We start from the raw sequence: 26,140 nt of genomic DNA on the forward strand, positions 1-26,140 counted from the left end.
ACTGTATCCCAGTGTATTGCTATAGTAGTTGTATCCCAGTGTATTGCTATAGTTACTGTATCCCAGTGTACTGCTATAGTTACTGTATCCCAGTGTATTGCTATAGTTACTGTATCCCAGTGTACTGCTATAATTACTGTATCCCAGTGTATTGCTATAGTTACTATATCCCAGTGTACTGCTATAGTTACTGTATCCCAGTGTATTGCTATAGTTACTGTATCCCAGTGTATTGCTATAGTTACTGTATCCCAGTGTATTGCTATAGTTACTGTATCCCAGTGTATTGCTATAGTTACTGTATCCCAGTGTATTGCTATAGTTACTGTATCCCAGTGTATTGCTATAGTTACTGTATCCCAGTGTACTGCTATAGTTACTGTATCCCAGTGTATTGCTATAGTAGTTGTATCCCAGTGTACTGCTATAGTTACTGTATACCAGTGTATTGCTATAGTTACTGTATCCCAGTGTATTGCTATAGTTACTGTATCCCAGTGTATTGCTATAGTTACTGTATCCCAGTGTATTGCTATAGTTAGTTGTATCCCAGTGTATTGCTATAGTTACTGTATCCCAGTGTATTGCTATAGTTACTGTATCCCAGTGTATTGCTATAGTTACTGTATCCCAGTGTATTGCTATAGTTACTGTATCCCAATGTATTGCTATAGTTACTGTATCCCAGTGTATTGCTATAGTTACTGTATCCCAGTGTATTGCTATAGTTACTGTATCCCAGTGTATTGCTATAGTTACTGTATCCCAGTGTATTGCTATAGTTACTGTATCCCAGTGTATTGCTATAGTTACTGTATCCCAGTATATTGCTATAGTTACTGTATCCCAGTGTATTGCTATAGTTACTGTATCCCAGTGTATTGCTATAGTTACTGTATCCCAGTGTATTGCTATAGTTACTGTATCCCAGTGTATTGATATAGTTAGTTGTATCCCAGTGTATTGCTATAGTTACTGTATCCCAGTGTATTGCTATAGTTACTGTATCCCAGTGTATTGCTATAGTTACTGTATCCCAATGTATTGCTATAGTTACTGTATCCCAGTGTATTGCTATAGTTACTGTATCCCAGTGTATTGCTATAATTACTGTATCCCAGTGTATTGCTATAGTTACTGTATCCCAGTGTATTGCTATAGTTAGTTGTATCCCAGTGTATTGCTATAGTTACTGTATCCCAGTGTACTGCTATAGTTACTGTATCCCAGTGTAATGCTATAGTTACTGTATCCCAGTGTATTGCTATAGTTACTGTATCCCAGTGTATTGCTATAGTTACTGTATCCCAGTATATTGCTATAGTTACTGTATCCCAGTGTATTGCTATAGTTACTGTATCCCAGTGTATTGCTATAGTTACTGTATCCCAGTGTATTGCTATAGTTGGTGGTCCTGTAGCTCAGTTGGTAGAGTTACTGTATCCCAGGGTAGTGGGTTCAATCCCAGGGGACCATAATTACTGTATCCCAATGTATTGCATAGTGACTGTATCCCAGTGTATTGGATAGTAGTTGTAAGTGTATTGCTAAATGGCATATATTATTATTATTATTATATATTATAGTTACTGTGTCCCGGTGTATTGCTATAGTTACTGTATCCCGGTGTATTGCTATAGTTACTGTATCCCAGTGTATTGCTATAGTTACTGTATCCCAGTGTACTGCTATAATTACTGTATCCCAGTGTATTGCTATAGTTACTATATCCCAGTGTACTGCTATAGTTACTGTATCCCAGTGTATTGCTATAGTTACTGTATCCCAGTGTACTGCTATAGTTACTGTATCCCAGTGTATTGCTATAGTTACTGTATCCCAGTGTATTGCTATAGTTACTGTATCCCAGTGTATTGCTATAGTTACTGTATCCCAGTGTATTGCTATAGTTACTGTATCCCAGTGTACTGCTATAGTTACTGTATCCCAGTGTATTGCTATAGTACTGTATCCCAGTGTATTGCTATAGTTACTGTATCCCAGTGTACTGCTATAGTTACTGTATCCCAGTGTATTGCTATAGTTACTGTATCCCAGTGTACTGCTATAGTTACTGTATCCCAGTGTATTGCTATAGTTACTGTATCCCAGTGTATTGCTATAGTTACTGTATCCCAGTGTATTGCTATAGTTACTGTATCCCAGTGTATTGCTATAGTTACTGTATCCCAGTGTACTGCTATAGTTACTGTATCCCAGTGTACTGCTATAGTTACTGTATCCCAGTGTATTGCTATAGTTACTGTATCCCAGTGTATTGCTATAGTTACTGTATCCCAGTGTATTGCTATAGTTACTGTATCCCAGTGTACTGCTATAGTTACTGTATCCCAGTGTATTGCTATAGTTACTGTATCCCAGTGTACTGCTATAGTTACTGTATCCCAGTGTACTGCTATAGTTACAGTGATCCCAGTGTATTGCTATAGTTACTGTATCCCAGTGTACTGCTGTAGTTACTGTATCCCAGTGTACTGCTATAGTTACTGTATCCCAGTGTACTGCTGTAGTTACAGTGAAAGTATTGCTATATATATCCCAGTCAGATGAATGGGACATAACCTTGCCCTGTCATCAAAGATAGATTCCCCCACTGACAGTTATTTCATCAATGTATTAAAATAAAATGTATTTCAGTCTCATGTGTTACATTCACCAGCCCCACTGTCTTTCTAGCTCTCACAAACTCAGTCTGTTTGACACATACAGCTTGGAACAGGAAATCTGATTTCCTTTCTGTAATCACTGTGAAATGTGCAGTTTCATACAGGAGTGTTATGCAGCGTTAGAGTAGAGAGACAAATATTTGTCAAAATGGAGTAGATTTCAACGTGTCATAACTTATTTTGGCCGGAAGGCAGATTTTGGAACATTCTCAAACGACCCACTGGGCCCAAACTGGTTGAATCAGCGTTGTTTCCACGTCATTTCAACCCAAAAAGTTGAATCAACGTGTAAAACTGATTTGATTTACAAAAAAGTAATCAACGTAATGTTCTACTTTTATCCGAAATCCAAATGACATGGTGTCTTTTTTTTGTTGTTTTCACATTGGATTCACGTTATTCAACCAAATGGTTGAAATGAAAAGCTAAACCCCTGATGTCAGTGGCCAGTGGGAAAGCATTTTCTAGAACCATCTCAACAGTACAACAGACACCACTATTCTCAATACTGCTTCTGTAACATTCTAGTAGTAGTTTCTAGATCACCCAGTCAAGTCTAATCACAATGTATTTCAACACACAATACAGTACGGATCATCAACAAGATTCAGCCGCCGGCCAATTCTTTATTGAGCCGATGGTCCGGGGGTCCGGAACCTATTAAAAACATATTTTTAGACTGCAAATTGACTGCAAAGAGCACCAAAAAATAGAATATTTGACTAAAACATAATCATTTTTGAACCTTGAACAATGCCCTGGGTAGGGTGCCGTCGTTCGGATGGTCATTCAGGCTCCCTTGGCACTCCATGTAAGAGCTTTATTCCAAACCTGGCCACATTCCGTCACGGCCACCTAATCATCCCCCTTATTCCTAATGGGCATATATCACTCCTCACCTCTCCAACTGATAAAACCACCCATGGGCCTCCAGTTGGAGAATCCTGCTGTACAGGGTCAGTGATGTGTCTCTCAGCCTAGTGGTTAGAACGTTGGGCCAGTAACCTAAAGGTTGCTGGATTGAATCCCCGAGCTGACAAGGTCAAAATCTGTCATTCTGCCCCTGAACAAGGCCTTTAACCCACCGTTCCCCAGGTGCTGTGGCTGTTGATTAAAGCAGCACGCCTGCACCTCTCTGATTCAGAGGAGTTAAATGTGGAAGACACATTTCAGTTGAAGGCATTCGGTTATACAACAGACTAGGTATCCCCCCTTTCTGTTGTACAACTGACTAGGTATCCCCCTTTCTGTTGTACAACTGACTAGGTATCCCCCTTTCTGTTGTACAACTGACTAGGTATCCCCCTTTCCTTTCTGTTGTACAACTGACTAGGTATCCCCCTTTCTGTTGTATAACTGACTAGGTATCACCCTCTCCTTTATGTTGTACAACTGACTAGGTATCCCCCTTTCTGTTGTACAACTGACTAGGTATCCCCCTTTCTGTTGTACACCTGACTAGGTATCCCCTTTCTGTTGTACAACTGACTAGGTATCCCCTTTCCTTTCTGTTGTACAACTGACTAGGTATCCCCTTTCTGTTGTATAACAGACTAGGTATCCCCTCTCCTTTATGTTGTACAACTGACTAGGTATCCCCTTTCCTTTCTGTTGTACAACTGACTAGGTATCCCCTTTCCTTTCTGTTGTACAACTGACTAGGTATCCCCTCTCCTTTATGTTGTACAACTGACTAGGTATCCCCCTTTCCTTTCTGTTGTATAACTGACTAGGTATCCCCTTTCCTTTCTGTTGTACAACTGACTAGGTATCACCCTCTCCTTTATGTTGTACAACTGACTAGGTATCCCCTTTCCTTTCTGTTGTATAACTGACTAGGTATCCCCTTTCCTTTCTGTTGTACAACTGACTAGGTATCCCCCTTTCTGTTGTACACCTGACTAGGTATCCCCCTTTCTGTTGTACAACTGACTAGGTATCCCCCTTTCCTTTCTGTTGTACAACTGACTAGGTATCCCCCTTTCTGTTGTATAACAGACTAGGTATCCCCCTCTCCTTTATGTTGTACAACTGACTAGGTATCCCCCTTTCCTTTCTGTTGTACAACTGACTAGGTATCCCCCTTTCCTTTCTGTTGTACAACTGACTAGGTATCACCCTCTCCTTTATGTTGTACAACTGACTAGGTATCCCCCTTTCCTTTCTGTTGTATAACTGACTAGGTATCCCCCTTTCCTTTCTGTTGTACAACTGACTAGGTATCACCCTCTCCTTTATGTTGTACAACTGACTAGGTATCCCCCTTTCCTTTCTGTTGTATAACTGACTAGGTATCCCCCTTTCCTTTCTGTTGTACAACTGACTAGGTATCACCCTCTCCTTTATGTTGTACAACTGACTAGGTATCCCCCTTTCATTTCTGTTGTACAACTGACTAGGTATCACCCTCTCCTTTATGTTGTACAACTGACTAGGTATCCCCCTTTCCTTTCTGTTGTATAACTGACTAGGTATCCCCCTTTCCTTTCTGTTGTATAACTGACTAGGTATCCCCCTTTCCTTTCTGTTGTACAACTGACTAGTATCACCCTCTCCTTTATCAACCTAGGTATCCCCCTTTCCTTTCTGTTGTATAACTGACTAGGTATCCCCTTTCCTTTCTGTTGTTGTATCACCCTCTCCTTTCTGTTGTATAACTGACTAGGTATCCCCCTTTCCTTTCTGTTGTACAACTGACTAGGTATCCCCCTTTCTGTTGCACAACTGACTAGGTATCCCCCTTTCCTTTCTGTTGTACAACTGACTAGGTATCCCCCTTTCTGTTGCACAACTGACTAGGTATCCCCTTTCCTTTCTGTTGTACAACTGACTAGGTATCCCCCCCTTTCTGTTGCACAACTGACTAGGTATCCCCTTTCCTTTCTGTTGTACAACTGACTAGGTATCCCCCTTTCCTTTCTGTTGTACAACTGACTAGGTATCCCCCTTTCTGTTGTACAACTGACTAGGTATCCCCCTTTCCTTTCTGTTGCACAACTGACTAGGTATCCCCTTTCTTTCCTTTCCTTTCTGTTGTACAACTGACTAGGTATCCCCCTTTCCTTTCTGTTGTACAACTGACTAGGTATCCCCCCTTTCTGTTGTACAACTGACTAGGTATCCCCCTTTCCTTTCTGTTGTACAACTGACTAGGTATCCCCCTTTCCTTTCTGTTGTACAATCCCCTTTCCTTTCTGTTGACTAACTGACTAGGTATCCCCCTTTCCTTTCTGTTGTACAACTGACTAGGTATCCCCCTTTCCTTTCTGTTGTATAACTGACTAGGTATCCCCCTTTCCTTTCTGTTGTACAACTGACTAGGTATCCCCCTTTCCTTTCTGTTGTACAACTGACTAGGTATGCACCCTAGGTATCCCCTTTCCTTTCTGTTGTTCTGTTGTACAACTGACTAGGTATCACCCTCTCCTTTCTGTTGTATAACTGACTAGGTATCCCCCTTTCTGTTGCACAACTGACTAGGTATCCCCCTTTCCTTTCTGTTGTACAACTGACTAGGTATCCCCCTTTCTGTTGCACAACTGACTAGGTATCCCCCTTTCCTTTCTGTTGTACAACTGACTAGGTATCCCCCTTTCCTTTCTGTTGTACAACTCTTTCCCAGGGTCAGAGGAGACCTCACAGAAGGTCAGATCGACAGGGACTTCATGATAAAACACACCTGGAAGGTTCACTTTCTAACTTTCTGAGGTCACAGGTTTTGTTGTGATAAAGATGGAGCTTTGGGTGTGACCCTGGTTTTTTATGTCACCCCACACTCCAGAGAGAGGAAGGAAGAAAGAGTTAATGTGGTGTAGGAGAGGAGCAAGACAGACAGATGGAGAACATATAGCTCTCAAAACATGGTTCTAATTACAAATGTCTCTAAGGAGTTTCCTAAAGAGAGTGTGCAGGAAAAAGGTTTATATTTTGTTTTGCCCCTCTCCCTCTACCCCTCTCCCTCTACCCCTCTACCTCTACCCCTCCTCCTCTACCCCTCTCCCTCAACCCTTCTCCCTCTACCCATCTACCTCTACTTCTACCCCTCTCTCTCTCCCTCTACCCCTCTACCTCTACTTCTACCCATCTCTCTCTCCCTCTACCCCTCTCCTCTACCTCTACCCCTCTCTCTCTACCCCTCTCCCTCAACCCCTCTACTCCGCTCCCTCTACCCTTCTCCCTCTACCCCTCTCCCTCTACCCCTCTACCTCTACTTCTACCCATCTCTCTCTCCCTCTACCCCTCTCCCTCTACGTCTACCCCTCTATCTCTACCCCTCTCCCTCTACCTCTCCCTCTCTTCTCCTAATTATCTTTGTTGTTCCTGCGTTTCAGATGCTGGTCCCCAGACGACAGTTGTTCCAGTGCCCCCGTCTACCCAATATCACCCCTTTCCCCAATCTCCGCCCTCCCCCTCCCTGCACCAGGCCAGACCTCCCCAGGACCAGGGTGCTCCTGTGCCACCCATTAGGAGGTCTCAGCGCCAGAGACCCAGACGCTCTAACAGTGACCCTGTCCTACTGGACCTGGCTGCCAAAGGTGAGACAGGGTCACACACACACACACACACACACACACACACACACACACACACACACACACACACACACACACACACACACACACACACACACACACACACACACACACACACACACACACACACACACACACACACACACACACACACACAGGTACACACACACGCGCACAGTGGCTCCAACAGCCAAAGAGCGACGCTGCTGGACCTAGCTGCCAAAGGTAAAAGAGGATCACATAAACTGTATAGTTCTGGAACAGTCGGTCTGTCACTTAATCTACAGCCTCTGCATCTGTCAGCAAGACATATTTGGATTGCTGTATCCTTGTAAGTGTGTGTGTGTGTGTGTGTGTGTGTGTGTGTGTGTGTGTGTGTGTGTGTGTGTGTGTGTGTGTGTGTGTGTGTGTGTGTGTGTGTGTGTGTGTGTGTGTGTGTGTGTGTGTGTGTGTGTGTGTGTGTGTGTGTGTGTGTGTGTGTGACCTCCCTCACAGGGATAGCAGAACTGTTGTTTGCTAAACTGCAAAGCATAGTTTACTAATGTTTCCAACAGATGTCCCACTACATGCAATTCTACAGACACACTAACCCCCTACCCCTCTCTATCCCCTCTCTCCCACTGCTCTCTCACCTATCTCTCTCCCCTCTCTTTCTCCCTTCTCTCCCACCCCTCTCCCACCCTCTCTTTCCCCCTCTCTCCCACCTTTCTCTCTCTCTCCCTTCTCTCCCAACCCTCTCTCCCACCCCTTTCCCATCCATCTCTCCCCATCTCTCTCCCCCTTTCTTTCTTTCTCCCCCTCTCTCCCACCTTTCTCTCTCCCAACCCTCTCTCCCACCCCTTTCCCATCCATCTCTCTCCCCCTTTCTCTCTCTATCCTTTCTCTCCCACCTTTCTCTCTCTCTCCTCTCCCATCCATCTCTCTCCCCATCTCTCTCCCCCTTTCTCTCTCTCTCCCCCTCTCTCCCACCTTTCTCTCTCCCTCCCTTCTCTCCCACCTCTCTCCCCTTCCTCTCTTCCACCCCCTCCTCCCTCAGTGTTAAGCTGTGAAGCAGCCACACAGACCACCGAGGTCTCCACCCAGACTTCCAAGTCCGCCCTGGCCTCCCAGTCGTCCCGGCCCCAGACGGTGGCTCTCCGGCGGGGTGGTAGAGGCCCGCGGCGTCCCCGGCCCTCCTCCATGGTGGACTACCAGAGCTACAGACACACCCAGCAGCTGGTCAGCAGGTTTCTAGAGCAGCCGGCCCACTGCAGCCTGACACCCGAGGTCCAGGAGCTGGTGGACAGCATCCGTAGCGTGCTGCGCTCAGACCAGGAACACATGGAGGAGGCCGTCCGCTGTGCCAGCTTCATAGAACAGGTAAAGAGGTTACATAGAGGCTACATAAAACTGGTTAAGAGGCTACATAGAGGCTACATAGAACTGGTAAATAGGCGACATAGAGGCTACATAGAACCGGTAAAGAAGCTACATAGAGACTACATAGAACTGGTAAAGAGGCTACATAGAGGCTACACAGAACCGGTAAAGAGGCTACATAGAACTGGTAAAGAGGCTACATAGAGGCTACATACAAGCTACATAATATATGCCATTTAGCAGACGCTTTTATCCAAAGCGACTTACAGTCATGTGTGCATACATTCTACGTATGGGTGGTCCCGGGGATCGAACCCACTACCCTGGCGTTACAAGCGCCATGCTCTACCAACTGAGCTACAGAAGGACCACATAGAGGACTACATAGAGGCTACATAGAACTGGTAGATAAGGGTTCCCCAACAATTTTATTTCCACCCCCACACCAAAAAAAGAAGACTATAACAACACCAGCAAATCAGCTCCAAGTGATTTTAGTTTTGGAAATCTGCTCCAAAAGTATTCCCACACGTAATATTGTATATGTGATCATATACAAATGTAAGCAAAGTTTGAAATTATTACGTTTTAATCAAATAAATTCAGGAGTAAACATGTGCTTAACAAGTCACATAATAACTTGCATGGACTCACTCTGTGTGCCCCACGCATGCAATTATCTGTAAGGTCCCTCAGTCGAGCAGTGAATTTCAAACACAAAGCCATGGAGGTTTTCCAAAGAAGGGCACATACTGGTTGACGGGTACAAATGAAAAAAGCAGACATTGAATATCCCTTTGAGTTATTAATTCCACTTTGGATGGTGTATCAATACACCCAGTCACTACAAAGATACAGGCTTCCTTCCTAACTCAGTTGCCGGAGAGGAAGGAAACTGCTCAGGGATTTCACCATGAGGCCAATGGTGACTACAGTTACAGAGATTAATGGCTGTGATATGAGAATAGAGGACGGATAAACAGCATTGTAGTTACTCTACAATAGAAACCTAATTGACAGAGTGAAAATAAGGAAGCCTGTACAGAATAAAAATATTCCAAAACATGCATCCTGTTTACGACAAGGCACTAAAGTAAAACCGAAGAAAATGTGGTAAAGCAATTAACTTTATGTCACGAACCAGGGTTATATTTGGTGCAAACACAACACATTACTGAGTATCACTCTCCATATTTTCAAGCATAGTGGTGGCTGCATCATGTTATGGGTATGATTGTAATTGTTAAAGAATGGGTTGTTTTTCAGGATAAATAAGAAACGGAATGGAGCTAAGCACAAGAAAAATCCTAGAAGTAAACCTGGTTCAGTCTGCTTTCCACCAGACACTGGGAGATGAAATCTCCTTTCTGCAAGACAATAACTCAATACTCAAGGCCAAATCTACATTGGACTTGCTTACCAAGAAAGATAGTGAATATTGCTGAGTGGTCGAGTTATAGGTTTAACTTAAATCTGATTGGAAATCTATGGCAAGACTTGAAAATGGTTGTCTAGCAATGATCAACAACCAATATGACAGAGCTTGAAGAATGTTGAAAAGTATTATGGGCAAAGAATGTACAAGCCAGGTGTGTAAAGCTCTTAGAGACTTACCCAGAAACACTCACAGCTGTAATCACTGCCAAAGGTGATTCTAACATGTATTGACTCAAGGGTGTGAATACTTATGTAAATTTGATATGTCTGTAGCTATATAGACAAGATAGTGGTTACATAGACCAGGTAGAGGCTACATAGACCAGGTAGAGGCTTCATAGACCAGGTAGAGGCTACATAGACCAGGCAGAGGCTACATAGACCAGGTAGAGGCTACATAGACCAGGTAGAGGCTACATAGACCAGGTAGAGGCTACATAGACCAGGTAGAGGCTACATAGACCAGGTAGAGGCTACATAGACCAGGTAGAGGCAACACTGTTTGGTTTTTCACACTCCATAGTTTCCCGTGTGTATCAAAAATTGTCCACAACCCAAAGGACACCCAGCCAACTTGACACAACAGTGGGAAGCATTGGAGTCAACAAAGAATGCTTTTCGACACCTTGTAGAGTCCATGCCCTGCCGAATATTGAGGCTGTTCTGAGGGGGTGCAACTCAATATGAGGAAGGTGTTCCTAATGTTTTGTATACCCCATGTATACCTCACATGCAGCCTGTAATATGACTAAGGAATTAGCCTAATAAAATTCTGACTCCATAAAGATAATTAAAATATGCATGCAAGCATTAGGCAATGAGTCGGTGTTGACTAGCAAGGGGTTTCTAAAGGAACCATATAAGGAGAAGTGGGGGTTTCTAAAGGAACCATATAAGGAGAGGTGGGGGTTTCTAAAGGAACCATATAAGGAGAGGTGGGGGTTTCTAAAGGAACCATATAAGGAGAGGTGGGGGTTTCTAAAGGAACCATATAAGGAGAGGTGGGGGTTTCTAAATGAACCATATAAGGAGAGGTGGGGGTTTCTAAATGAACCATATAAGGAGAGGTGGGGGTTTCTAAAGGAACCATATAAGGAGAGTTGGGGGGGGTTCTAAAATAACCATACAAGGAGAGGTGGGGGTTTCTACTTGATATTTAAATTATTAATATTATTTCAAATATTCAATAATAAATAATACATAGCTAACATTAGCTAGCATTTACATTTTTAGAAAACTGAACGTTACATACATGGCTACCGGTAGCTAATGTTTAAAGACACAGCCCACACTGAGTACATTTGTTTTTATTTTTTCTTAACTGAAATTCTTTACCGTCATGTCTGTGGACCATGGCTTATGTCTGATAACTCAAACGACGTCTTCAGTGGCACCTTTACAAACTCCCACTTCTCCTGAGAGATGACATATCAGAAGGTAGGCAGCATAGAGACGCTGAGGGATGACTGCTCTGAGAGATGACATCGCAGCTTGTTGAGGGATGACTGCTCTGAGAGATGACATTGAGGGATGACTGCTCTGAGAGATGACGTTGAGGGATGACTGCTCTGAGAGATGACGTTGAGGGATGACTGCTCTGAGAGATGACATTGAGGGATGACTGCTCTGAGAGATGACGTCGCAGCTTGTTGAGGGATGACTGCTCTGAGAGATGACGTCGCAGCTTGTTGAGGGATGACTGCTCTGAGGGATGATGTCGCAGCTTGTTGAGGGATGACTGCTCTGAGAGATGACGTTGCAGCTTGTTGAGGGATGACATTGAGGATGACTGCTCTGAGAGATGACGTTGAAGGATGACTGCTCTGAGAGATGACGTCGCAGCTTGTTGAGGGATGACTGCTCTGAGAGATGACGTCGCAGCTTGTTGAGGGATGACTGCTCTGAGAGATGACATTGAGGGATGACTGCTCTGAGAGATGACGTTGAGGGATGACTGCTCTGAGAGATGACGTCGCAGATTGTTGAGGGATGACTGCTCTGAGAGATGACGTCGCAGCTTGTTGAGGGATGACTGCTCTGAGGGATGATGTCGCAGCTTGTTGAGGGATGACTGCTCTGAGAGATGACGTTGCAGCTTGTTGAGGGATGACGTTGAGGGATGACTGCTCTGAGAGATGACGTTGAAGGATGACTGCTCTGAGAGATGATGTCGCAGCTTGTTGAGGGATGACTGCTCTGAGAGATGACGTCGCAGCTTGTTCAGGGATGACTGCTCTGAGAGATGATGTCGCAGCTTGTTGAGGGATGACTGCTCTGAGAGATGACGTCGCAGCTTGTTGAGGGATGACTGCTCTGAGAGATGACATTGAGGGATGCTACAGCGTCATCTCGCTCTGCCTCCTCTCCCTCAGTCCCTGCTAGAACATCATCTATCTCTACCTCCTCTCCCTCAGCCCCTGCTAGAGCGTCACCTCTCTCTGCCTCCTCTCCCTCAGCCCCTGCTAGAACGTCACCTATCTCTGCCACCTCTCCCTCAGCCCCTGTTAGAGATTCACCTCGCTCTGTCTTCTCTCCCTCAGCCCCTGCTAGAGCGTCACCTCTGCCTCCTCTCCCTGAGCCCCTGCTACAGCGTCACCTCGCTCGGCCTCCTCTCCCTCAGCCCCTGCTTGAGCGTTACCTCGCTCTGCCGCCTCTCCCTCAGCCCCTGCTACAGCGTCACCTCGCTCTGCCTCCTCTCCCTCAGCCCCTGCTACAGCGTCAACTCGCTCTGCCTCCTCTCCCTCAGCCCCTGCTACAGCATCACCTCGCTCTGCCTCCTCTCCCTCAGCCCCTACTAGTGCGTTACCTCTGCCTCCTCTCCCTCAGCCCCTGCTACAGCGTCACCTCGCTCTACCGCCTCTCCCTCAGCCCCTGCTATCTACCGCCTCTCCCTCAGCCCCTGCTAGAGCGTCACCTCGCTCTGCCTCCTCTCCCTCAGCCCCTGCTAGAGCGTCACCTCGCTCTGCTTCCTCTCCCTCAGCCCCTGTTAGAGCGTCACCTCACTCTGCCTCCTCTCCCTCAGCCCCTGATACAGTGTCACCTCGCTCTGCCTCCTCCCCCTCAGCCCCTGCTACAGCGTCACCTCGCTCTGTCTTCTCTCCCTCAGCCCCTGCTAGAGCATCACCTCTGCCTCCTCTCCCTCAGCCCCTGCTAGAGCGTCACCTCTGCCTCCTCTCCCTCAGCCCCTGCTACAGCGTCACCTCGCTCGGCCTCCTCTCCCTCAGCCCCTGCTTGAGCGTTACCTCGCTCTGCCGCCTCTCCCTCAGCCCCTGCTAGAGTGTCACCTCGCTCTGCTTCCTCTCCCTCAGCCCCTACCAGTGCGTCACCTCTGCCTCCTCTCCCTTAGCCCCTGCTACAACGTCACCTCGCTCTGCCTCCTCTCCCTCAGCCCCTACTAGTGCGTCACCTCTGACTCCTCTCCCTCAGCCCCTGCTACAGCGTCACCTCGCTCTACCGCCTCTCCCTCAGCCCCTGCTATCTACCGCCTCTCCCTCAGCCCCTGCTACAGCGTCACCTCGCTCTGCCTCCTCTCCCTCAGCCCCTGCTACAGCGTCACCTCGCTCTGCCTCCTCTCCCTCAGCCCCTGTTAGAGCGTCACCTCACTCTGCCTCCTCTCCCTCAGCCCCTGATACAGTGTCACCTCGCTCTGCCTCCTCTCCCTCAGCCCCTGCTACAGCGTCACCTCGCTCTGTCTTCTCTCCCTCAGCCCCTGCTAGAGCATCACCTCTGCCTCCTCTCCCTCAGCCCCTGCTAGAGCGTCACCTCTGCCTCCTCTCCCTCAGCCCCTGCTACAGCGTCACCTCGCTCTACCGCCTCTCCCTCAGCCCCTGCTAGAGCGTTACCTCGCTCTGCCGCCTCTCCCTCAGCCCCTGCTACAACGTCACCTCGCTCTGCCTCCTCTCCCTCAGCCCCTACTAGTGCGTCACCTCTGCCTCCTCTCCCTCAGCCCCTGCTACAGCGTCACCTCGCTCTACTGCCTCTCCCTCAGCCCCTGCTAGAGCGTCACCTCGCTCTACCTCCTCTCCCTCAGCCCCTGCTAGAGCGTCACCTCGCTCTGGCTTCTCTCCCTCAGCCCCTATTAGAGCGTCACCTCGCTCTGCCTCCTCTCCCTCAGCCCCTGATACAGCGTCACCTCGCTCTGCCTCCTCTCCCTCAGCCCCTACTAGTGCGTCACCTCTGCCTCCTCCTCCTCAGCCCCTGCTACAGCGTCACCTTGCTCTGCCTCCTCTCCCTCAGCCCCTGCTAGAGCGTCACCTCTGCCTCCTCCTCCTCAGCCGCTGCTACAGCGTCACTTCGCTCTGCCTCCTCTCCCTCAGCCCCTGCTACAGCGTCACCTCGCTCTGCCTCCTCTCCCTCAGCCCCTGCTACAGCGTCACCTCGCTCTGCCTCCTCTCCCTCAGCCCCTGCTACTGCGTCACCTCGCTCTGCCTCCTCTCCCTCAGCCCCTGCTACTGCGTCACCTCGCTCTGCCTCCTCTCCCTCAGCCCCTACTAGTGCGTTACCTCTGCCTCCTCTCCCTCAGCCCCTGCTACAGCGTCACCTCGCTCTACCGCCTCTCCCTCAGCCCCTGCTATCTACCGCCTCTCCCTCAGCCCCTGCTAGAGCGTCACCTCGCTCTGCCTCCTCTCCCTCAGCCCCTGCTAGAGCGTCACCTCGCTCTGCTTCCTCTCCCTCAGCCCCTGTTAGAGCGTCACCTCACTCTGCCTCCTCTCCCTCAGCCCCTGATACAGTGTCACCTCGCTCTGCCTCCTCCCCCTCAGCCCCTGCTACAGCGTCACCCGCTCTGTCTTCTCTCCCTCAGCCCCTGCTAGAGCATCACCTCTGCCTCCTCTCCCTCAGCCCCTGCTAGAGCGTCACCTCTGCCTCCTCTCCCTCAGCCCCTGCTACAGCGTCACCTCGCTCGGCCTCCTCTCCCTCAGCCCCTGCTTGAGCGTTACCTCGCTCTGCCGCCTCTCCCTCAGCCCCTGCTAGAGTGTCACTTCGCTCTGCTTCCTCTCCCTCAGCCCCTACCAGTGCGTCACCTCTGCCTCCTCTCCCTTAGCCCCTGCTACAACGTCACCTCGCTCTGCCTCCTCTCCCTCAGCCCCTACTAGTGCGTCACCTCTGACTCCTCTCCCTCAGCCCCTGCTACAGCGTCACCTCGCTCTACCGCCTCTCCCTCAGCCCCTGCTATCTACCGCCCTCCCTCAGCCCCTGCTACAGCGTCACCTCGCTCTGCCTCCTCTCCCTCAGCCCCTGCTACAGCGTCACCTCGCTCTGCCTCCTCTCCCTCAGCCCCTGTTAGAGCGTCACCTCACTCTGCCTCCTCTCCCTCAGCCCCTGATACAGTGTCACCTCGCTCTGCCTCCTCTCCCTCAGCCCCTGCTACAGCGTCACCTCGCTCTGTCTTCTCTCCCTCAGCCCCTGCTAGAGCATCACCTCTGCCTCCTCTCCCTCAGCCCCTGCTAGAGCGTCACCTCTGCCTCCTCTCCCTCAGCCCCTGCTACAGCGTCACCTCGCTCTACCGCCTCTCCCTCAGCCCCTGCTAGAGAGCGTTACCTCGCTCTGCCGCCTCTCCCTCAGCCCCTGCTACAACGTCACCTCGCTCTGCCTCCTCTCCCTCAGCCCCTACTAGTGCGTCACCTCTGCCTCCTCTCCCTCAGCCCCTGCTACAGCGTCACCTCGCTCTACTGCCCTCCCTCAGCCCCTGCTAGAGCGTCACCTCGCTCTACCTCCTCTCCCTCAGCCCCTGCTAGAGCGTCACCTCGCTCTGGCTCTCTCCCTCAGCCCCTATTAGAGCGTCACCTCGCTCTGCCTCCTCTCCCTCAGCCCCTGATACAGCGTCACCTCGCTCTGCCTCCTCTCCCTCAGCCCCTACTAGTGCGTCACCTCTGCCTCCTCCTCCTCAGCCCCTGCTACAGCGTCACCTTGCTCTGCCTCCTCTCCCTCAGCCCCTGCTAGAGCGTCACCTCTGCCTCCTCCTCCTCAGCCGCTGCTACAGCGTCACTTCGCTCTGCCTCCTCTCCCTCAGCCCCTGCTACAGCGTCACCTCGCTCTGCCTCCTCTCCCTCAGCCCCTGCTACAGCGTCACCTCGCTCTGCCTCCTCTCCCTCAGCCCCTGCTACTGCGTCACCTCGCTCTGCCTCCTCTCCCTCAGCCCCTGCTACTGCGTCACCTCGCTCTGCCTCCTCTCCCTCAGCCCCTGCAAGAGCGTCACCTCTGCCTCCTCTCCCTCAGCCCCTGCTACAGTGTCACCTCGCTCGGCCTCCTCTTCCTCAGCCCCTGCTTGAGCGTTACCTCGCTCTGCCGCCTCTCCCTCAGCCCCTGCTACAGCGTCGCCTCGCTCTGCCTCCTCTCCCTCAGCCCCTGCTACAGCGTCACCTCGCTCTGTCTTCTCTCCCTCAGCACCTGCTAGAGCGTCACCTCTGCCTCCTCCCCCTCAGCCCCTGCTAGAGCGTCACCTCTACCTCCTCTCCCTTAGCCCCTGCTACAACGTCACCTCGCTCTGCCTCCTCTCCCTCAGCCCCTACTAGTGCGTCACCTCTGCCTCCTCTCCCTCAGCCCCTGCTACAGCGTCACCTCGCTCTGCCTCCTCTCCCTCAGCCCCTGCTACAGCGTCACCTCGCTCTGCCTCCTCTCCATCAGCCCCTGCTAGAGCGTCACCTCGCTCTGCCTCCTCTCCCTCAGCCCCTGCTACAGCGTCACCTCGCTCGGCCTCCTCTCCCTCAGCCCCTGCTAGAGCGTTACCTCGCTCTGCCGCCTTTCCCTCAGCCCCTGCTAGAGCGTCACCTCTGCCTCCTATCCCTTAGCCCCTGCTACATCGTCACCTCGGTCTGCCTCCTCTCCCTCAGCCCCTACTAGTGTGTCACCTCTGCCTCCTCTCCCTCAGCCCCTGCTACAGCGTCACCTCGCTCTACCGCCTCTCCCTCAGCCCCTGCTATCTACCGCCTCTCCCTCAGCCCCTCTTAGAGCGCCACCTCGCTCTGCCTCCTCTCCCTCAGCCGCTGCTACAGCGTCACCTCGCTCTGCCTCCTCTCCCTCAGCCCCTGCTACAGCGTCACCTCGCTCTGTCTTCTCTCCCTCAGCCCCTGCTAGAGCGTCATCTCTTCCTCCTCTCCCTTAGCCCCTGCTACAACGACACCTCTCTCTGCCTCCTCTCCCTCAGCCCCTACCAGTGCGTCACCTCTGCCTCCTCTCCCTCAGCCCCTGCTACAGCTTCACCTCGCTCTGCCGCCTCTCCCTTAGCCCCTGCTAGAGCGTCACCTCGCTCTTCCTCCTCTCCCTCAGCCCCTGCTAGAGCGTCACCTCGCTGTGCCTCCTCTCCCTCAGCCCCTGCTACAGCGTCACCTCTGCCTCTTCTCCCACAGCCCCTGCTACAACGACACCTCTCTCTGCCTCCTCTCCCTCAGCCCCTACCAGTGCGTCACCTCTGCCTCCTCTCCCTCAGCCCCTGCTACAGCTTCACCTCGCTCTGCCGCCTCTCCCTTAGCCCCTGCTAGAGTGTCACCTCTGCCTCCTCTCCCTCAGCCCCTGCTACAGCTTCACCTCGCTCTGCCGCCTCTCCCTTAGCCCCTGCTAGAACGTCACCTCGCTCTGCCTCCTCTCGCTCAGCCCCTGCTACAGCGTCAATTCGCTCTGCCTCCTCTCCCTCAGCCCCTGCTACAGCGTCAACTCGCTCTGCCTCCTCTCCCTCAGCCCCTGCTACAGCGTCACCTCGCTCTGCCTCCTCTCCCTCAGCCCCTGCTACAGCGCCAACTCGCTCTGCCTCCTCTCCATCAGCCCCTGCTACAGCGTCACCTCGTTCTGTCTCCTCTCCATCAGCCCCTGCTACAGCGTCACCTCGTTCTGTCTCCTCTCCCACAGCCCCTGCTACCGCGTCACCTCGCTCTGCCTCCACTCGCTCAGCCCCTGCTACAGCGTCACCTCGCTCTCCCCCCTCTCCCTCAGCCCCTGCTACAGCGTCACCTCGCTCTGCCTCCTCTCCCTCAGCCCCTGCTACAGCGTCACCTCGCTCTGCCTCCTCTCCCTCAGCTTTATCAGCTCTGGTTAATAAAGTAGCTTTTCTGCTGCTTCCATCACGCTGATCAGACCAGGTCTGGATCCGACCAGGTCAATACGGGACGGGTCTAGTTGTCCTTGGGTCCGTTCGGAATGGGTCTTTATATATACATATAAAAAAAGATTTATGCATATTGGGTCCGGATGGGAAAGTGCCAGGTCCATTTCCGGAACGAGTCCTACTTTTTGGACGCGTGAAGGTCTCTAGGCTACATAGAACACTGTGCTAGCTACATAGAACACGGTGCTAGATACATATAACACTGCTAGCTACATAGAACACTGTGCTAGCTACATATAACACTGTGCCATTTACATAGAACACTGTGCTAGCTACATAGAACACTGTGCCAGTTACATAGAACACTGTGCCAGTTACACAGAACACTGTGCCAGCTACACAGAACACTGTGCCAGAACACTGAGCCAGCTACATAGAACACTGTGCCAGTTACATAGAACACTGTGCCAGCTACATAGAACACTGTGCCAGCTACATAGAACACTGTGCCAGCTACATAGAACACTGTGCCAATTACATAGAATACTGTGGCAGCTACGTAAAACACTGTGCCAGCTACATAGAACACTGTGCCAATTACAGAGAACACTGTGCCAGCTACATAGAACACTGAGCCAGCTACATAGAACACTGTGCCAGCTACAGTACATAGAACCCTGTGTAGAGAAGTGGAAACCGGATGGATAGGAAAGTAGGGGGGGTGAGGAGAGAGAGAGGGAAGGAGAGGGGGTGAGAAGGATTAGTAGGTCAGGGAGACAGGACAAGAAGAGATACATTTGGGTGAACTATCCCTTTAAACTGCACCTTTTCTCCTCTCCTCCTCTCTCTCCAGGTGATCACAGTATCAGAGACACCAGTTGGAGCCCTGCCCCAGCCCCTGTCCCTCCCCAGGGGATGCTCCAGACCACATGTCCCCATCCTGGAATGTTCCTCCCGGACCCTCCCCCAGCCCCTCCGGAAGAGGCCCGGCCTGCTGCACCTGCGGAGTTGTGGAGACCTCAGCACCTTCACCTGGGCAGAGCAGCAGCCACTAGAGGCCAGGCAAGGTGGTGGGTCTGGCTTCAAGTCCTGGTCTAGAGCGGGTTCTAGAGTAGGTTCTAGGTCGACGTCACGGGCGGGCTCACGTCTGGATCATCACGAACGCCCCCACAGTCTCATAGGGGTGTTTAGAGAAACAGTGATCTGATGGAACCCTCTTCCCATCCGAACACTCCCCGAGCACAAACTGATGGCAAGGTCCACTGGGGGAAACACCTTATTGACTCCAAGGAAAAGGCGCCCCCTGGCGGCGAGGTTTGGGACTGCAACTGCTAAACCTTGTGGGGAAAAGCCATTCTAAAGAACTTTGAAACTGAGTCCCACAGACTGCAAGTACTAGCCTTTAGAAGGGCTGTGTGTGTGCGGCTGCGTGTGTGTGTTGTGTGCCTAAGGTGTGTGTGTGTGTGTGTCTGCTGCACTAATACTGTTGAAGTGTATGTACAGTGTGTAGTGTTGTCTGTACACTGTTGTTTGCATTGTGAAAGAGGTGACCTGGGAATCAAGGGTTTCAAAATAGTCTCCAAATATTTCCATTAACAATTCTGTGTTACAAGCTATTATAAAATGATTGGCTGTACATATGTCAGCACTGAACCCTACCTGCATGTGAGAGTCTAAGGAAGGCTCTCTCTCTCTATACTTCACTATCTGCCCAGTGCCTTAAATAAAGCAACGTGGAATGTTCCATATAAAATGTTCAGTATTTAATTAAACTGGCCATGCACTATGAGTGTTGAGTCTTAATTAATCTTTAATTCATTTGTTTAGGTCGGGATTCAATCCCCATCGCCCATCTTTTTGTCTATGCACTTTTTTAAAGGCAATGCCCCAACTGCCGTTCACTATAAACGCTGCATATGTCGGACTCAATCGGAAACGACATTTACACTTCAAACGCACTATAAATGTGCCTCTTATACGGTTCCGGATTACATCTAGGCCTTAAAGTGCACCGTTTATGCGCCGGGATTCAATCCAAGGCACGCTAAAGAGCAGCTCACCGGACAGACAATACGTCTTTCACGTAGATTTACATTCATGACAAACGTTGCGGATGTCATCTCTAATTTAAATGACCTTTAAAAGGTGCACTGTCGGCTGTGGATCGAATCCTGGCCTTAGAAACAACAAAACCAACAACAACAGTCCTTCTGCAAGTAGTTTATTGTTGTAAATACCGGTAGAAACATGACAGTTCTGCAGTTCAGTAGCATCACAGAAGAGCAAATGAATACAAATTGCCATAGCTTTACAGAAAGTCGTATTTTTCACGTTTTTCATCATCTTTAGACATGTCGACAAACATTTTAAGATGAATTACATTCAAAACAGTGCATTATAAACACTAGTTAGCCTACCTCACAGTCACCATCGACTCAAGTGTACGTTTGCTGCCCATCTCTTTACAAAGGACAACTTTGCTGCGTCACAATAGCCTACTATCACCAACACGGACAGGGAAGGTCTATACTTCACCAAGTTGCCCCCTGTTTTCATTACCTTTGTGTTCTAGACAAATGTGTAATTATGTTTTTTTTCTTCCTCTCTTACCTAGTTCACATGAAACCACTTCTTTAAGAGATATTGTAAGGGCCCTTGCCACTAGTTTACTCAGTTCTCATTTCACCTTATTTCTTATTCATTAAAGCTTGCTTATATGGTCAATCCAAACTCAACACACAAAATAACCATTAGAAGTATATATACCTGTATGTGTATGTATATGTGTGTGTGTGTGTGTGTGTGTGTGTGTGTATACAGTGGCAAGAAAAAGTATGTGAACCTTTTAGAATTACCTGGATTTCTGCATAAATTGGTCATCAAATATTATCTGATCTTCAAATAAGTCACAACAATAAATAGACATAGTTTGCTTAAACTGTTAACACACAAATAATTGTAATGTTTGTCTATATTGAATACATCATTTAAACATTCACAGTATAGGTTATAAAAAGTATGTGAACCCCCTAGGCTAATGACTTCTCCAAAAGCTAATTGGAGTCAGGTGTCAGCTAACCTGGAGTCCAATCAATGAGACCAGATTGGAGATGTTGGTTAGAGCTGCCTTGCCCTATAAAAAACACTCACAAAATGTGAGTTTGCTATTCACATGAAGCATTGCCTGATGTGAACCATGCCTCAAACAAAAGAGATCTCAGAAGAACTAAGATTAAGAATTGTTGACAAAAGTATGTCTAAAAGCCTTAATGTTCATCAGTCCACGGTCTATAAATGGAGAAAGTTCAGCACTGTTGCTACTCTCCCTAGGAGTGACCATCCTGCAAAGATGACTGCAAGAGCACAGCGCAGAAGGTTAAGAAGAATCCTAGAGTGTCAGCTGAAGACAGAAATCTCTGGAACATGCTAACATCTCGGTCGACGAGTCTACAATATGTAAAACAATAAAGAATAGTGCTCATGGGAGGACACCACGGAAGAAGACACTGCTGTCCAAAAAAAACATTGCTGCACGTCTGAAGTTTGCAAAAGTGCATCTAGATGTTCCACAGCGCTGCTGGCAAAATATTCTGTGAACAGATGAAACTACAGTTGAGTTGTTTGGAAGGAACACACAACACTATGTGTGGAGAAAAAAAGGCACAGAACACCAACATCAAAACCTCATCCCAACTGTAAAGTATGGTGGAGGGAGCACCTCAGGGCCTCGACAGCTTGCTATCATCGACGGAAAAATGAATTCTCAAGTTTATCAAGACATTTTACAGGAGAATGTTAGGCTATCTGTCCGTCAAATGAAGCTCAACGAAGTTGGGTGATGCAACAGGACAACAACCCAAAAACACAAGTAAATCAACAACAAAATGGCTTCATCAGAAGAAAATATGTCTTCTGGAGTGGCCCAGTCAGAGTCCTGACCTCAACCCGATTTAGATGCTGTGGCATGACCTCAAGAGAGCAGTTCACACCAGGCATCCCAAGAATATTGCTGCCCTGAATGTTTTGTAAAGAGGAACGGTCCAAAATTCCTCGTGACCGTTGTGCAGGTCTGATCCGCAACTACAGAAAACGCTTGGTTGACGTTATTGCTGCAAAAGGAGGGTCAACCAGTTATTAAATCCAAGGGTTCACACACTTTTCCCACCCTGTACTGTGAATGTTTACTTGGTGTGTTCGATAAAGACATGAAAACGTGTAATTGTTTGTGTGTTATTAGTTTAAGCATACTGTGTTCGTCTATTGTTGTCACCTAGATGAAGATCAGATCAAATTTGATGACTAATTTATGCAGAAATCCAGGAATTTCCAAAGGGTTCATGTACTTTTTCTAGACACTGTATATTATGTATTCCAGCTGGTTTAGGTTTAATGTGGAATAATTAAGTCGTCATCACACACATTAGAAGCAGGAATGATACAGCACAAGACCGACCGGTTGACCATGATAGAACATCATATGGTCGACCGAACAACCGGTGACTCCAGATACAGACCGGTGACTCCAGATACAGACCGGTGACTCCAGATAGACAGACCTTCAGATACAGACCAGTGACTCCAGATACAGACCAGTGACTCCAGATAGACAGACCAGTGACTCCAGATACAGACCAGTGACTCCAGATAGACAGACCGGTGACTCCAGATACAGACCAGTGACTCCAGATAGACAGACCAGTGACTCAAGATACAGACCAGTGACTCCAGATACAGACCAGTGACTCCAGATAGACAGACCAGTGACTCCAGATACAGACCAGTGACTCCAGATACAGACCAGTGACTCCAGATAGACAGACCAGTGACTCCAGATACAGACCAGTGACTCCAGATACAGACCGGTGACTCCAGATACAGACCGGTGACTCCAGATACAGACCGGTGACTCCAGATACAGACCAGTGACTCCAGATAGACAGACCAGTGACTCCAGATACAGACCAGTGACTCCAGATACAGACCAGTGACTCCAGATAGACAGACCAGTGACTCCAGATACAGACCAGTGACTCCAGATACAGACCAGTGACTCCAGATACAGACCGGTGACTCCAGATACAGACCGGTGACTCCAGATACAGACCAGTGACTCCAGATACAGACCGGTGACTCCAGATACAGACCGGTGACTCCAGATACAGACCGGTGACTCCAGATACAGACCGGTGACTCCAGATAGACAGACCGGTGACTCCAGATACAGACCGGTGACTCCAGATACAGACCGGTGACTCCAGATACAGACCGGTGACTCCAGATACAGACCGGTGACTCAGGGCCTCGACAGGTAACTCCAGATACAGACCGGTGACTCCAGATACAGACCGGTGACTCCAGATACAGACCGGTGACTCCAGATACAGACCAGTGACTCCAGATACAGACCAGTGACTCCAGATACAGACCGGTGACTCCAGATACAGACCAGTGACTCCAGATACAGACCGGTGACTCCAGATACAGACCAGTGACTCCAGATACAGACCGGTGACTTCAGATACAGACCAGTGACTCCAGATACAGACCAGTGACTCCAGATAGACAGACCGGTGACTCCAGATAGACAGACTGGTGACTCCAGATACAGACCGGTGACTCCAGATAGACAGACCAGTGACTCCAGATACAGACCGGTGACTTCAGATAGACAGACCAGTGACTCCAGATACAGACCGGTGACTTCAGATAGACAGACCGGTGACTTCAGATAGACCATGCTAGAACATCATATGGTTGGTTGGTAACTCCAGATAGACCATGCTAGAACATCATATGGTTGACCGAACGACTGGTGACTGCAGATAGATAGACTGACCGGTAACTCCAGATAGACCATGCTAGAACATCATATGGTTGACCGAACGACAGGTGACTGCAGATAGAAAGACTGACCTAAAACATCATATGGTAGGTTGGTAACTCCAGATAGACCATGCTATAACATCATATGGTTGGTTGGTAACTCCAGATAGACCATGCTAGAACATCATATGGTTGGTTGGTAACTCCAGATAGACCATGCTATAACATCATATGGTAGGTTGGTAACTCCAGATAGACCATGCTAGAACATCATATGGTCAGTAGGTAACTCCAGATAGACCATGCTAGAACATCATATGGTTGGTTGGTAACTCCAGATAGACCATGCTAGAACATCATATGGTTGGTTGGTAACTCCAGATAGACCATGCTATAACATCATATGGTTGGTTGGTAATCCAGATAGACTATGCTAGAACATCATATGGTTGACCGAACGACTGGTGACTGCAGATAGATAGACTGACCTAAAACATCATATGGTTTGTTGGTAACTCCAGATAGACCATGCTAGAACATCATATGGTAGGTTGGTAACTCCAGATAGACCATGCTAGAACATCATATGGTAGGTTGGTAACTCCAGATAGACCATGCTAGAACATCATATGGTAGGTTGGTAACTCCAGATAGACCATGCTAGAACATCATATGGTAGGTTGGTAACTCCAGATAGACCATGCTAGAACATCATATGGTAGGTTGGTAACTCCAGATAGACCATGCTAGAACATCATATGGTAGGTTGGTAACTCCAGATAGACCATGCTAGAACATCATATGGTCAGTAGGTAACTCCAGATAGACCATGCTAGAACATCATATGGTTGGTTGGTAACTCCAGATAGACCATGCTAGAACATCATATGGTTGGTTGGTAACTCCAGATAGACTATGCTAGAACATCATATGGTTGACCGAACGACTGGTGACTGCAGATAGATAGACTGACCTAAAACATCATATGGTTTGTTGGTAACTCCAGATAGACCATGCTAGAACATCATATGGTAGGTTGGTAACTCCAGATAGACCATGCTAGAACATCATATGGTCGGTAGGTAACTCCAGATAGACCATGCTAGAACATCATATGGTAGGTTGGTAACTCCAGATAGACCATGCTAGAACATCATATGGTAGGTTGGTAACTCCAGATAGACCATGCTAGAACATCATATGGTCGGTAGGTAACTCCAGATAGACCATGCTAGAACATCATATGGTCGGTAGGTAACTCCAGATAGACCATGCTATAACATCATATGGTCAGTAGGTAACTCCAGATAGACCATGCTAGAACATCATATGGTCGGTAGGTAACTCCAGATAGACCATGCTAGAACATCATATGGTAGGTTGGTAACTCCAGATAGACCATGCTAGAACATCATATGGTCGGTAGGTAACTCCAGATAGACCATGCTAGAACATCATATGGTTGGTTGGTAACTCCAGATAGACCATGCTAGAACATCATATGGTAGGTTGGTAACTCCAGATAGACCATGCTAGAACATCATATGGTCGGTAGGTAACTCCAGATAGACCATGCTAGAACATCATAACATCAGATAGACCATGCTAGAACATCATATGGTTGGTTGGTAACTCCAGATAGACCATGCTAGAACATCATATGGTAGGTTGGTAACTCCAGATAGACCATGCTAGAACATCATATGGTCGGTAGGTAACTCCAGATAGACCATGCTAGAACATCATATGGTCGGTAGGTAACTCCAGATAGACCATGCTAGAACATCATTTGGTTAGTTGGTAACTCCAGATAGACCATGCTAGAACATCATATGGTTGGTTGGTAACTCCAGATAGACCATGCTAGAACATCATATGGTTGGTTGGTAACTCCAGATAGACCATGCTAGAACATCATATGGTCGACCGTACAGGAACTCTTCTTCAGTATCATGTTAGTTCAATATCATAAAGAGTACAGTAATATTAATAAGGCCAAAATTAGCTTTAGGCATGAGACAGACAGAGACAGAGATAGAAACAGACAGAGATAGAGACAGATACAGAGATAGAGAGACAGATACAGACAGAGATAGAGACAGATAGATACAGACAGAGATAGAGAGAGATGGAGATAGAAACAGAGACAGAGATAGAGATAGAAACAGATACAGAGATAGAGAGACAGAGACAGATAGAGATGGAGATAGAAACAGAGAGACAGAGACAGATACAGAGATAGAGAGACATAGAGAGAGATAGAA

General features: G+C 48.5%; 2 protein-coding genes across 2 annotated transcripts in view; one reads left to right on the forward strand and one right to left on the reverse strand.

Annotated features, from left to right (window-relative positions):
• LOC124036612 (protein FAM189A2-like) overlaps positions 1 to 19,842 on the forward strand; it is a 56,078-nt gene extending 36,236 nt beyond the window's left edge. Inside the window, exons 8-10 of the mRNA XM_046351416.1 lie at positions 7,019 to 7,222; positions 8,256 to 8,578; positions 18,907 to 19,842. Of these exons, the coding sequence (XP_046207372.1) occupies positions 7,019 to 7,222; positions 8,256 to 8,578; positions 18,907 to 19,260 (881 nt within the window). The 3' untranslated portion in view covers positions 19,261 to 19,842. The remainder of the gene's footprint in view (positions 1 to 7,018; positions 7,223 to 8,255; positions 8,579 to 18,906) is intronic.
• A 1,969-nt stretch (positions 19,843 to 21,811) lies between these two features.
• On the reverse strand, positions 21,812 to 25,456 carry LOC124035297 (mucin-19-like). Its single transcript, XM_046348756.1, has 2 exons — positions 23,366 to 25,456; positions 21,812 to 23,163 (listed from the first exon to the last, which is right to left on the reverse strand). The coding sequence occupies exons 1-2, from the start codon at positions 23,788 to 23,790 to the stop codon at positions 22,527 to 22,529; spliced, it is 1,062 nt and encodes a 353-aa protein (XP_046204712.1). The 5' UTR covers positions 23,791 to 25,456; the 3' UTR covers positions 21,812 to 22,526.
• Positions 25,457 to 26,140: the final 684 nt, after the last annotated feature.

Source organism: Oncorhynchus gorbuscha, linkage group LG05 (genome assembly GCF_021184085.1).
Source record: "Oncorhynchus gorbuscha isolate QuinsamMale2020 ecotype Even-year linkage group LG05, OgorEven_v1.0, whole genome shotgun sequence".
Taxonomy (NCBI): Eukaryota; Metazoa; Chordata; class Actinopteri; order Salmoniformes; family Salmonidae; genus Oncorhynchus; species Oncorhynchus gorbuscha.